Consider the following 13,666-nt stretch of genomic DNA (forward strand, 5'->3'; position numbering starts at 1 on the left):
CTCTCCATCTGCCCCCTTTCTATCCCATTCTCCCAGGTTTTAGGTGAGCAGATGGTGTCAGAAGAGCCCATTTCCAGCTGTGTGACCTGAGCCGGCATCCCTTTGTCCTTGCTGAAGCCTCAGTGTTCCTCTCTGTAAAACAAGGAGAAGGAAATCTGCCCATTTTCCCCCAACCAGCAGTGAAGCCCCAGTGAACTAATGGCTGTGGAGACACTTCATAAGCTGAGAAGCGCCACACGAGTGTGTGGGAATGTTATTTTTTCCTGCTTTGAGGCGTCTGACGACAGCAAACCAAAACAGAGCAAGAAGCATACCATTCTGAATAACTGGAGACAAAGTCTCCAGTTACTTTCCCAGGCAAATCGAAGCAAAAAACAGAAAACCAAGCCACAGCACGTGTATTGCAGATGCAGTTAGGTTAGTGATCGTAGTGGAAAGAAGAACGTGGGGGTCTTAGTAGAGATCCCAGGAAAGTCACAGCCCCCTCCCCACCCTAGCCCAGACTGCATGTGCATCTCCCAGCCTGGGGAAACCCCCGTCTGACTTAGCAGCCACGGCGGCTGGATGGTCTTAAGCAAGTTACAAATCCTGAGTCCCAGTCTCTCCACCTGTAGAAATGACAGTACTACTTTATCTCAGAGTTATTGTCAGGAAGAAATGAAATAGCGTTACATGAGTAGACATGGTATCCTGTCTAGTCCTGTTAATTTCTTTGCTGAGGAAGGGATCTCTGAAGTAGTTATTTTCTTCTCTGGAAAAAATGCTGTGACAGTTTCTTCTTGCTGTCACCATGTATCAGTTTTTTATTGATGCTGTAACAAATCAGCACAAATGTGATCACCTTCCAGTTCTCGAGCTCAGACATCCTTGCCTTTTCCAGCTTCTGGGAGGAGGCGCCTGCACTTCTTGACTGGTGGTGTTTTTGGTCTTCAGGCCAGCAAGGGTGTCTGGGACCTTCTCAGGCTGCATCATAGACCTCAATCTCCATCGTTATGTTTCCTTTTCTGACCCTGATCCTCCTCTTGCTGCTTTCAGTTGGAAGGACCCTTGTTACTGTGGGCCCACCAAGCTGATCCAGCATAACCTCCCATTTTAAGAACCCGAATCTAATCACATCTGCAAAGTCCTTTTGCCATGTAAGGGTAAGGTGACAGATTCTAGGTTCCAGGACTGTGATATAAATGACTTTGTTAACCTGTTAACTTAGTTAACCTGTTTAACTTAGTTAACCTGTCACCCATAATCATGAGGTTTAATTCTAATTCTCTTTGTCCTAATTCTCCTGTCCTCCTCCTTCCCTGTTTTCCACCCCCAGGTCTTAGGTGTTGGGACTTCTTTGCAGTGAGATAACTGGTAACCAGTTGGCACTGGCCCACTCACATCTCATTCCTGGTTCTACTGATGATCAGCATTATAATTTTTGAGAAGACCAGCTAAAATTGAAGGGTTTCCAAATTGAACAAGTTAAAATAGTTTGCCCAGTTAAATTCAAAATGCCGATAAGAATGATCTTTTTAGTGTGTGTCCCAAATATTGCATACTGTACTAAGAAATAATTGTTCATCTGAAATTCAACTTTAACTGAACCTTCTGCTTTTTTTGTGGCAGCCCTAGTGGAGATAGCAGGCATTGCGATGGGGTGGGGGAAGTTTCTCTCTGTGATGCTAAACTGGTTTGTAAAGGACTGAGTCGAGAGCCTTGACCTGCTCTGACCAGCTGTGATAACTGGCTCTGTTTTGCTGGTTACAAAATACCATCTTCTCCCCACTCCACATTTAACGTTTATTCAGCAGTCATCAAACTGTGTGTCAGGGGCTGTGGGACAGAGGAAAACATGGTCATTGTCTTCAAGAGCTCAAGCTGACCAAGGGGACCTGTAAGCCAATGGGCAGTGATGTTGTGTGAAGTGTGGACGTTGGAGGAGGGTCTCACTCAGTGTGGGGTTGGGGTGAGTGAGTACCCAGACAAGGTTCAAAGACCTTTCAGTTGGCAGACATCCTTTTAGATGCTTGTCAAGGTGTTGAGGCCCATGTATACTAACTGCACAGTTAAGACATCTTTTTTGAGCTTGTCTTTATGTCAAGAAGGGCTGCAGAGAACCACATTTAGAAAAGGAGAACTATACAGCATTGACCTTGACCCCTGAGTCTTCAAAGAGGAGCCAGGTCTGGTGGAAGCCTCTTTGGGACCTATCTATTAAAGGAGAAAGAAAAGACATTTATTGAGTGCCAGAAGCTGCATTAATTACCTCCCTTTGTCTTCAGAAAAACTCCTTGCTTGGTGTTATTACCCCCATTTTAAAACAGAAGAAACTGAAGCTCTAAGGCGGCTGAGCTAGAACTAGACCCCAGACATGTAGGATTCCACAGCTCACTGTCTTTCCTCTACAGAGACCTGAAAGCCACAGGGAAGTAAAGTGAAGGGATTTGAATTTTTCATCTGATTCTGACGCTCATCATCTTTCTACCTTCTCTACACATGAGAGAATAGGGAAAAGGGCCCTGGCTTCAGCCTCTGCAGTGTGGGGTCTAGTCCTGCCCACGCCTCTTGCCAGCTCCCTGCTCTCAGGCAGGTCAGTTTTCCTTTCTGAGACTCAATCCTGCCTACTTTGTCCTCCACCGTATTCCTAGTGCCAGACCCACAGTGAGTTCAGTAAATACTTATGGGGCAAAGGATGAATGAATAAGGCTCAGATTCTCATTTGTGGATTGGGCTTCTTGCTCCCTGCTCTGCCTACCTTTCAGGGTTCCCACGAGGATGAATGAAGCCAGAGAACACAGTGCAGAGCAGTGCTGTCCAACAGAAATAGGAGGCGAGTCACAAATGCAAGCCGTGCATGTAACTTTAAACCTTCTAGCAGCTACCTTATAAAACAGATAGAAGAAGAAGAGGAAAGAAAGAGGCAAAATTAGTTTTAATACCATGTTTTATTTAACCCACCGTATCAAACCTACTGTCACGTTAATCTGTAATCAATACACACAGTATTTTTTAAGGTTTTTAAATTTTTTATATGTTTTTATTTATTTATTTTTGGCTGCACTGGGTCTTTGCTGCTAAACACAGGCTTTTTTTCCAGGGGCGATGAGTGAGAGCTACTCTCTGGTTGGGGTGCAGAAGCTTCTCATTGCAGTGGCTCCTCGTTTCGGAGCACAGGCTCCGGGTGCATGGGCTCAGTAGTGGTGGTTACACAGGCTTAGTTGCCCCGTGGCATGTGGGATCATCCCAGACCAGGGATCAAACCCTTGTCCACTGCATTGGCAGCCAATTCTTAACCACTGGACTGGACCACCGGGTAGGATCCAATATACAAATATTGGGAGAGATTTTATGGCTTTTTTCGCCCCACACTAAGTGGACATCCAGCGTGTCTTACCCTCGCAGCAGGTCTGAACTTAGACTAGCTGTGTTGCAAGGGCTCTGCAGTTACGTGGGGTCTAGCACAGTTTGGTAGAGGTCTGGACACAGCCAGCTTCTTTGCCAGCCTTTCCCTACAAGGTCATCAGTAGGATGTCCTGTGAGCACACAGGGGCCAGCGCGTGTGTCAGGAACTCTCCAGTGCAAGAAACTAGAAGAGCAACTACAGAGGCCATGCAGAGGAGTTGGACCAGCCACCGAAGCTCTGGCCTTGGTGCCAGTTGGCAGGAATCTCTGCCCAGGGCCCAGCTGGCACATGGCTCTGTCCAGGGTGCCAGTTGGCCTCTGCATCCCTCCTCTGGTGCCAGATGGCTTTCCTGCTCAGAGCCTGCTGGCCGGGCACAGGCAGAGCACCTCACGTCCCTGCTTACTTGGGGAGATAGTGAGTGCATTTGCAGGTTGGCAGGGTCAATTTGGTGATACGTTCCTCACATCAAAGGTAGGAGGATCTCCCACCTTGATCCCCATATTCCCCGGTCCCAGTGCTGCGGGCCCACCACAGAGTGTTTGATGTGGGGGGCGGGGGCTGGCTTTCTTCAAGGTGCCTTAGAAGCTTAGGGATGTGCCCTGCCTTCCCTTTCCTTAACTCTCTCTGAAATAGCTTTGGGATCCTGCCTGAGTCATCTCATTATCTAACCTCAGAATGGTTCCTTCTGTCACTGGTACCACTTGGAGAAGGCAAAAAAGAGTCAGAATCCCACTCTGTGAAGCTGGTCTCTGGTTCAGCCTCTTCTCCCACCACCCTTCCCTACTCCCCAACTTTTCCTGGGGTACTTAGTCTTGACCACTGTAGCCTAGAGCAAGCACAAGCCTGTTGACTTCAAGTAGGTGCTACTTCAGTCCAGTGGGAGGTGACGCAGAGTACACCCAGGCCCACCCCTTCAGGGGCAGGGCCCTAGTACACTTCCATGACACCCACCCAAGCTGGAGCAGGGGTGGAAATGGCCAAACATCCCATCACCCTTCTAGTCTTCAGGGGAACTATACTCCCTCCAGTTAAGTACAAACCTAACCCACCAGCCTCTTGCCCTCCACATGGCTAAGGATGCCAGGAGGCGTAACAGTGGTCCTCCTTTCTTGCCTATGTGTGTCCTGTCCATGGCCATAGCATATTCTGGCATAGGTCTCCCCCCACCCCGGCCACCCATCTGGGCCCTTCACCTTGTTCTAGGTTGATGGGCTCTTTCCACGGTTCCTTTTATCCCTCCTCCTATGCCCTCCAGCCAGTTTCTTGACTCTGCTGTGCTGCCTTCTTGCCCATCTAGTCTTCCTTCACTGGCCCATCCTTGCTGCCTTTTTCTTCTTTCTGTCCCTATCTCCCTCCCTTCCCCAGGCCCACACTATTCCACTCGGCCCTGACTCAGGGATGTCTGGTTACCTTATCCTTTTCACTACTCCCATCATTGTGTCTCCACCCACTGAAATTTCAAAAGCAACCCTGCTCTTGTCTAGAGCAATAACTACTGTGTACCTAGAGTCTATATGCTGGGTATTTCACAGGCATCATTTTCAATCCCCACAACCCTGAAAGCAGGTATTATCCTCATGTTAAAGCCGGAGGAAGGCTCAGAGAGGGCAAATCACCCAGTTTATTGAAGGATGATTCACCTGGTGAATCCAACCCGGGTCTGTTTGACTCATGCTAAAGACTGGACTCTTTCTATTTCTCATTATTAATGCTTCTCCTCATTTTATACTTTTTAGCAAATGTATAGGAAAGTGCTTTGCCTATTTTAAAGTAGTAAATAATTGTAGGGTTGTTACTCCTTTAGCATACTTAGTACGTATGTTTGTTTGTGACTATGGGGCTTCCCCGATAGCTCAGTTAGTAAACAATCTGCCTGCAATGCAGGAGACCCTAGTTTGATTCCTGGGTCGGGAAGATCCGTTAGAGGAGGGATAGGATCCTCCAGCACATCCTGGAGGGGGGATAGGCTACCCACTCCAGTATTCTTGGGCTTCCCTTGTGGCTCAGCTGGTAAAGAATCTGCCTGCAGCATGGGAGACCTGGGTTTGATCCCTGGGTTGGGAAGATCCCCTGGAGAAGGGAAAGGCTACCCACTCCAGTATTCTGGCCTGGAGAATTCCATGGACTGTATAGTCCATGGGGTTGCAAAGAATCAAACACAACTGAGCCACTTTCACTTCACAAGGACAACTTCAACCCCTTGCCTACAGGGTGTTCCCTAAACCCAGTTCTCCCTACTGACCAACTTATTTGAGCTTTTGTTGAACCCAAGGACACATCACTCTTAGAGCCACCATCTAAATCTGCTTCCCACTATAGGAAACGATGGGGGATTTACAAACTGTCCTTTACCCAGTGATGAGCCACCAGGTTGATGAGTGTTTTGTGCATCGTGGATCAGGGAGATTGGAAAGCAGTGAGTTTGAGTTGGAATTTTTGAATTGAAAAAAGGAGAATTGACGGTGAAAAGTTTTGCATTTTCTGCAGGACCACTATGTTAGAAGTTGCCAGGAGTCAGAGTTGTTAACAATTCAAATTTCAAAGAACAAGAAATACTTTTAAAAACAGTGAGAGTTGTATCTCTGGGTGTTTTCCAGCCGGGTCTGAAAAGCTCTCAACCAGAAATCTTATTAAGTGGATCCGTGCTGAGGTGGCGGGACTGGGAATCTTTTCAAGTTTTTATCAACTTGAAAATGTCCTCCTTCTTTTTATTTTATGTATGATGTGAGGTCTGGTGAGATTTTGTGAACTCCGTCCTTGCTCTGTTCTTACCTTCCCTGGTATTAGGAAACCAACACTTCTACCCACTCCCCAACCCTTCCTTTCCTGGAGTGGGCTCTTGTTGTTTGAAGATCTCTCCGTGTCTCATCGTCCTTTCACTAGACTGCAGCTCTGTCAGGCCACAATCTGCATGCTCTTTTTTTTTTTGTAATCTGCATGCTCTTTAGGGCACAAATTGATTACAGAAAATAATGTTTTTTCCTTTTACGTCTGACACTCTTTTTGGAGACATCCGGTGCCTGAGGTTTTTCTTTCCTCATTGGTGCAGGGCTGACAGTCTGGGTGATTCTCCAGTGAGTTCTGTGTTCTCTCTCTGCACAGCATCCTGCTTGCTGCTCTTTAATTGCCCCAGACACATCAATGGACACTTGACGGAACTGAACCCCATCTAACTCCCCTGCTAACTCAGTCTCACTGTGGCCTCTTCCTGCAGTTTCTCCTGGGAGCATCGGCTCACCTCAGAGCCAGTGTTTTCTGTAAATTTGACGATCACCCAGGACACATCTTCAAATTAGTAATAAAAGTTTAACTCATAGCTTCCAGCTCTCTCCCTAAAGAATAATTATATCTTAATCTAGGAGTGTGTTTCTTTGTCCCTGTGTGTGTGTATGTGTGTATGTGTGTGCATACTCATGCCCACATGCGTGCATGGTCCGTTGTGTCTAACTATTTGTGACCCCATGAACTGTAGCCCACCAGGCTCCTCTGTCCATGGAATTCTCCAGGCAGGAATACTGGAGTGGTTTGCCATTTCCTTCTCCAGGGGATCTTCCCAACCCAGGGTTTGAACTCATGTCTCTCGCATTGGCAGGTGGATTCTTTACCACTGCTCCACCTTGCTCTTGGTCCTTACCCTTTGCTTAATGTCCTGAGAAGTTCACATTTATGGAGGGAGCCCCAGTTTTATGGCATTGAAGTCGATCATCTTTGGTATGGAAGCTTTGAGATTTATTAAGGTCACAAATGAACACTGCTGACTAAACTCTTCAAAGAGCACAGTTATCCAAGTTATCCAGGCCCGATCATCTCTCAGAGGAGTCCTGTTTCCCGATAACAGGTTACTCGCGTGTGCTGTCAAGACTCACTCGCTGCTGTAGCTGCTGCCAGTTTCTGTGGACGGGGGACTCCTTGGAAGGCGGGCACCAGGAGTTGTTCTTGTTCTTAGAGGGAATCCTGGGATGTGGACCACAATGGGGAACAGACCTGACAGCTGTTTGATGACTTAACCAGGTCACCTTCCTCCCCAACAGAGGTGGATGAGTGTTCCTGGCCAGATCACGGCGGGTGCGAGCAGCGCTGCATGAACACTCTGGGCAGCTACAAGTGCATGTGTGATCCTGGCTATGAGCTGGCTGCTGACAAGAAGGCCTGTGAAGGTTAGTATTGGACCTGCCGAGCTGGAGTGAGAGGGGATGGGGGACAAGTCTTAGGAGAAGGGGAACAGATGGAGATGGGGCAGCTGTTCGGCTGTGAAGAAACAATTGTGGGGGATGATTCACCTCCTTCCTGGAGGGAAAAACAACTCGATAAGGCCACAAACACGAGATGACTTTATCGGACTCCACCCCAGCAACTGAGCAAATGGAATCATGGAATTTCATTTTCTTCTGTGACCATGTGAAATTCACATGATTATAAAGATGGAAAATGAAAACAAAAGAATAAATGTGAGCGCTTTGGTGTGACACGACAAAGAGCGCATTTCATTCATTTCATTCCAACCTGGCTGGCGGTGTCTCCCTTGCCTGCCTGCATGACTCTGCCTGTTCATGGAAGCCAGGGACATCACATAGCTTGGTGCAAACATTTCTTGGCCCAAGTCATGTGAAGTCCCCAACTATGCCCCTGAGTGAGAGGTAAGCACAAACGCCTCGTCTTCTTTTTAAAAAAGCAGTAAAAAATTGTCCTCAACTCCATCCCTCCAAAGCCTCAGTTGAAACAGACCAGAAGAAAGGACGTGAATTAATCAGTTCAGATTGTCTATTTTTTGTTGTTGTTGATGTTATTAAAGAACAGCAGGGCTTATTGCTGCTTGGGGGAAATTGCAGTCACTTGGAACTAAAACCAAATGAATCTTGCTTCTTTTCCTCCCGTGCAGTGGCCTGTGGCGGTTTCATTACCAAGCTGAATGGAACCATCACCAGTCCCGGGTGGCCAAAGGAGTACCCTACGAACAAAAACTGTGTCTGGCAAGTGGTGGCCCCCGCCCAGTACCGGATCTCCCTTCAGTTTGAAGTGTTTGAACTGGAAGGCAATGATGTATGTGTCCAGGCTCTGATTGACTGGGGATGCTGTTGGGATGTGACCCAGGGCTGGGAACTGGGGAGGGGATCAGCAGGCAGGGAGGTGGCCTCCAATGGTCGTGGGGTTGTAGCTGGGCAGAATCTAGGGTGTTTGTCAAGGTGATTTCAACTGCACACCCTCGGCAGATGGAGTGCTCTGGTCCTCTCATCACTGATAAATCCAAGAAGAAGCAGGACAAGAGAGGAGGAGGGGGGTCTTGGGAGTGGGAGGTGGTCAGGACAGGTACATCCCCTGGGGTTAGAATCTGGGGCTTAGTGTCCAGCTGGGAAGAATGGAGGGAGTGAGATGCATCTGGGGACCAGGGTAGCATAAACAGCCCATTCCCTCCCGTGGGCAGTGGTCATGGGATGACTGCATCAGCCAGCCAAGGCCCAGGCAGAGCCCACTGCTGGACAGCAGGTCCAACGTGCCCCCTGTCTGCACTTTGGGCTGGAGGGATCCCAGTGAGAGTCGAGAGGACCCTCCTGCCAGACCCGGTCAAACCCATCTGCTCACCTGGAGGGTGCAGCTCTTAGGAAGGGGCCCCTGCAGGGTGCCAGGATCTGAGGGGAGGGAAGTGGGAGCCCCCGACGGCTCCCCACGGTGCTCCCTTGCTTGGTGCTCCCCAGGTGTGTAAGTATGACTTCGTGGAGGTGCGCAGTGGCCTGTCCCCTGATGCCAGGCTGCACGGCAAGTTCTGCGGCTCTGAGACGCCCGAGGTCATTACCTCACAGAGCAACAACATGCGTGTGGAGTTCAAGTCCGACAACACGGTCTCCAAACGCGGCTTCAGGGCCCACTTCTTCTCAGGTGTGCAGGTTTGGGGGCAAGACTACAGACTGAGGGAGACAGGGTTTTGCAGGCTCCCAGCCTCAGGGCAGCCACCTACCCCTCTCTGTCCGTTGTCCCTGCCCTCACAGTGTCTCTGCCTCGGTCTGGGTTTTATATAGTGGTAGCTATTTCACTTTCACTTTTCACTTTCATGCATTGGAGAAGGAAATGGCAACCCACTCCAGTGTTCTTGCCTGGAGAATCCCAGGGACAGAGGAGCCTAGTGGGCTGCTGTCTATGGGGTCACACAGAGTCGGACACGACTGACGCGACTTAGCAGCAGCAGCAGCAGCAGCTATATTATTATAGGACGGCCAAAACAAACGACCACACACTAAGTGCCTAAAACAACAGAACTGTTGTCTCTCACAGCTCTGGGGGCCAGAGGTCTGAAATTGAGGTGTGGGAAAGGCTGGACTCCCCCAAAGGACTTGAAGAAGAGCCTGGCTTGTCTCTTTGTAGTCCCTGGTTTTAGTAGTGAGGTGCTGGGTGGTCTTCAGTTCTTTATTTGTTAAGGGTCCTTGAAGGATTCTTGGTTGTCCTCATGGAATCAGAGGCTAAAACACTGAGTGTCTGGTGACCCATTATGGGCAGCAGGCAGAGGGTCCAGAGTGAAGGGAGACATCTGAGCCCTGAGGTCATCCTTGGGGGAGGGCTGGGAGTGGAGGCTGACCCTCGGTAGGCTGGCTTAGGCAAGGGCTGCACACTACTGGCTTGAGGCACAGGAACCACAGTGACGACAGCAGCTGATGCTTGAGTCCATCCATGATAGTAAATGAAAACTAACAGGGACGTGGGGGCTGGACACTGTTCTAAGTGTTTTTTCTTATACTACTTCATTTTTCTCCTCTCAGCAACCCTATGAGGTAAGGACACCATGACTGACTCCATTTTACAGGCGAGGTAACTGAGGCACAGAGGTCAAGGACTCCCCAAGGTCACAACAGCTGGAAGCAGAGGAGCGGGGCTGCCACTGGGCTGTCTGGCTCACGGCTCACATGCTTATCTGCTCCACAGGCAGGAGGAGGCGTGGAGTCGTGGAATAAGAGCCCGGCCTCCAGGTCACACCGGCTGCTTGCTCACTGAGTAACCTTGGGCACGTTAGCGGTCTCAGCCTCAGTTTCCCTACCTGTAAAATGGGGACACAGGCCCCTCCCTCCTAAGGTTGTGTGACAATTAAGTGAGGTAATATAGAGAGTATGTGCCAAGTTGCTTTAGTTGTGTCCAGCTGTTTGCAATCCTATGGACTGTAGTCCACCAGGCTTCTCTGTCCAAGGGGTTCTCCAGGCAAGAATACTGGAGTGGGTTGCCATGCCCTTCTCCAGGGGATCTTCCCAACCCAGGGATCGAACCCACATCTCCTGTCTCCTGCACTGGATGCAGATTCTTCACCACTAGCACCACCTCAGAGGCCCAGAGAGTATAGTATAGAGTGATTAGTGTCCACCACATAGTAAATAATTCATGGTAGCTGTTTTTTTATTGTTAATATTATTACTAATATTAGCCTATCCTTTAGGGAGCTCCTTGGTTTGGGTGGGGAGCAGGGGTGGAGACACATGTACACATGAAGCGCTTTAGGAGCATGGGGAATTCAGAATATACAGGGCCAGGTCATGCCCAAGGAATGCTGCCCCACCCTCCCCCTCGGGGAGGAAGAATCAGCGTTGGCGATGATCAGGGAGGCTCCCTGGCAGAGGCTCCTTTTGAGCGGGGTCCTGGGCTGTGAGGAGCGCTCCCATGTCGGTGGTTCCCCTTAGGATAGTCCGTTGATCCCCACAGACAAGGACGAGTGCACCAAGGACAACGGCGGCTGCCAGCACGAGTGTGTCAACACCTTTGGGAGCTACCTATGCAGGTGCAGGAACGGCTACCGGCTCCATGAGAACGGGCAGGACTGCAAAGAGGGTGAGGCTGGACCGTGGCCGGGGTCAGGGGTGGGGGGTCACCTTGGCTGCCCGAGTATACCCATGCTCAAGAGCCAGGGGTGCTTCTTCCCCGGTTGGCCAAGCCCGGAAACGAGGCTCAGCTTCTGCCTGCCTTCCCTTCTCCCAGCCTCCTGCTCATGAGTGAATTCCCCCAGGGTAGTCACTCCTTCAGGGGGCTTGTAGGGGCCCTCAAGTGCTCTTCGACACATATTGTTGGAAAGAAGTTAAACCCCAGGTTCCAGAATCAGACCCCCAAGGTTTAAATCTTGGCTCCGCTACTTACTAGCTATGTGACCTTGGGCGAGTCACTTAACCTCTCTGAGCCTCAGTTTCCACTTCTGTTTAAAAAGGACTAAACATACCTCCTTCTTAATGTTTTTATGAGGGTTAAATGAGAGAATGCTTAGCAAGTATTTCATATAGGCTGACACATAGTAAGCACTTGAAATGTCCATAGATATCAGCTATCTCTGTTGTAATCTTATTTGCCATGCACGAGTCTAGTAAAATAGAATTTGGGAAAGACTTTGTTCCCTGCTCCATTTGCTCCTGAGAGTCCTTCAGAGCCAGATGGCTTTTGATGTCCAGCCACTCTGAGAAAGGCCTTCCCTGTGTTCCTACTCCACCCTGCAAAGGGGGTTTGAGCATCTCGATAAACACACAAGCCTGCTGGCCTTGGCCCCACCACAAAGCCCTGCATGCATGCACAGCAGGGAAGGGAAGAGGTGAAGACTTCATGCCCCATCTGGGACAAGCACTTCAGACTTAGGGGATTCGGGCTGGCCAGGGCCTCCCTGGAAAATGAGCTAAATAAAGAATTAAAAAATGAGCTCAGACATCTTCTGAAGCCCACCCTCAAGGCCCACGTTCTGACCTGGACACAGGGAGTCACAGGTTGGGTTGAAAGGTGGGTTGGAAGAACTTGGAAGGACTGTCATTCTGAAACTTAAGAAAACTAAAAAAAAAAAAAAACCCACCTTCCTCTAGCTTCTGTGGTGCAGGGGAGGCCAGGAGCATTATGAAGTCAGCTAAGTTTCCATCAGGTGAATGGGATGGGTCCCCATCGGTGGGTGGGGTGTCCAGAAGCAGACACCCTGCTGGCACCTGTTCTCCTCATGGCTACAGGGCAGAGGCAGCAAGGAGGTGGAACCTCCACACAGCCGCCCCCAACCCTGACCTGCCCTCAACTGCCCCCTCCAGCTGCCTCAGCCTGAAGCACCCACAACCTACAGCCTAGGAGACAGCAGCGGTACCTCCTCGGGGTCCTCTCCTTCCTAATCAGCAATAGCAAAGGCAGTCCTGGCTCCACCCCTGACCAACAGGTCGCTTGCCTTCTCTCAGCTTATTTTCTCAATTAGAAGGTGGAAAGGATTAAATGAGAGGATGCAATCAAAGTGCTTACCACAGCGCTCAACACAGAGGGAGACATATTCTAGCTATTGGCCAAAACGGTACTTACTGAGCAAGTCGTGGCACCACTCTTTGCAAATTGCACGGTAACCAGGGCAACATTTGTAGCCTCCAATTGAAACTACTTTGGAAACTAAAAGACAGAGGGCGTGGTGATGGAGACCTTTGTTAGCACTCGCTGCGCCTTTCACATGCATTATCTCATTTAATCCATGCACTCACCCCCCTCCAAAGGTTGGCACTTCTTTTACAAACAAGGACACCAAGGCTTACAGAAGTCCCCAAAGTCCCCCAGCTTGTATGCAGTGGAACCAGGACTTGAGATGAGGCCCATCTGACCCCAGGGCCTGTGGTCTTAACCAACTCTACCATATTTCCAATGACAACTGCAAAGCAAATAGCAATAGTTAAAAAGCTAACTCCAGGAAGGTAGCAAAGAAAAATACATCAGCAGATCTCTGAGCCGGGGAACCCTTGATTCAGGCCAGCCTCTGCCCCCACGTTCAATGACCATGTGACACGAGCTCGGGGAGGAGACTCTTCCAGAACACCTCTTCTGCTGTCTGCTACCTCTCTCTCTCTCACTCTGTCTCTGCCTGTCCCCAGCCGGCTGTGTACACAAGATCAGCAGCACAGAGGGGTCCCTGGTGAGCCCCAACTGGCCTGACAAATACCCAAGCCGGAGGGAGTGCACCTGGAACATCTCTTCAACCGCGGGCCACAGGGTGAAACTCGTGAGTTATTTTCAAAGTCTGTGAACAACCCAGATTTCAGTATCAGACCGACATGGGTCTGGGTCTCTGCCCTGCCTTTTACCAGCTCTGAAACCTGGTGATGTTAATCAACATTTCTAGGACTCACTTTTGTATTCCGGAAAATGGGGCTGCTGGCAAAACCTACCTCAAGTAGCTGTTGTGCAGATTAAAAAAGAGGGTGTACCTGAAGCCATCAGCACAGGGCGGTGGGTGAGCAGCACTGTGTAAACAGCATCTGTTCACGGTGGTGTCACTCTGAACTGGCACCCTTTACACAGACCTGAAGTGTTGTT

The 13,666-nt window shown here is 49.6% G+C and overlaps 1 protein-coding gene across 2 annotated transcripts in view; it reads left to right on the top strand.

Annotated features, from left to right (window-relative positions):
• TLL2 (tolloid like 2) overlaps nucleotides 1-13,666 on the top strand; it is a 145,309-nt gene that overhangs the window by 119,367 nt on the left and 12,276 nt on the right. For both annotated transcript variants that reach the window (XR_011462779.1, XM_005898846.2), the window contains exons 14-18: nucleotides 7,417-7,542; nucleotides 8,265-8,425; nucleotides 9,079-9,259; nucleotides 11,063-11,188; nucleotides 13,225-13,352. Coding sequence is in view for 1 of the 2 variants with exons in the window: in XM_005898846.2 (XP_005898908.2) it covers nucleotides 7,417-7,542; nucleotides 8,265-8,425; nucleotides 9,079-9,259; nucleotides 11,063-11,188; nucleotides 13,225-13,352 (722 nt within the window). In the remaining variant the exon portion in view is untranslated. The remainder of the gene's footprint in view (nucleotides 1-7,416; nucleotides 7,543-8,264; nucleotides 8,426-9,078; nucleotides 9,260-11,062; nucleotides 11,189-13,224; nucleotides 13,353-13,666) is intronic.

The sequence above is a fragment of the Bos mutus genome, chromosome 26 (genome assembly GCF_027580195.1).
Source record: "Bos mutus isolate GX-2022 chromosome 26, NWIPB_WYAK_1.1, whole genome shotgun sequence".
In the NCBI taxonomy this organism is placed as follows: Eukaryota; Metazoa; Chordata; class Mammalia; order Artiodactyla; family Bovidae; genus Bos; species Bos mutus.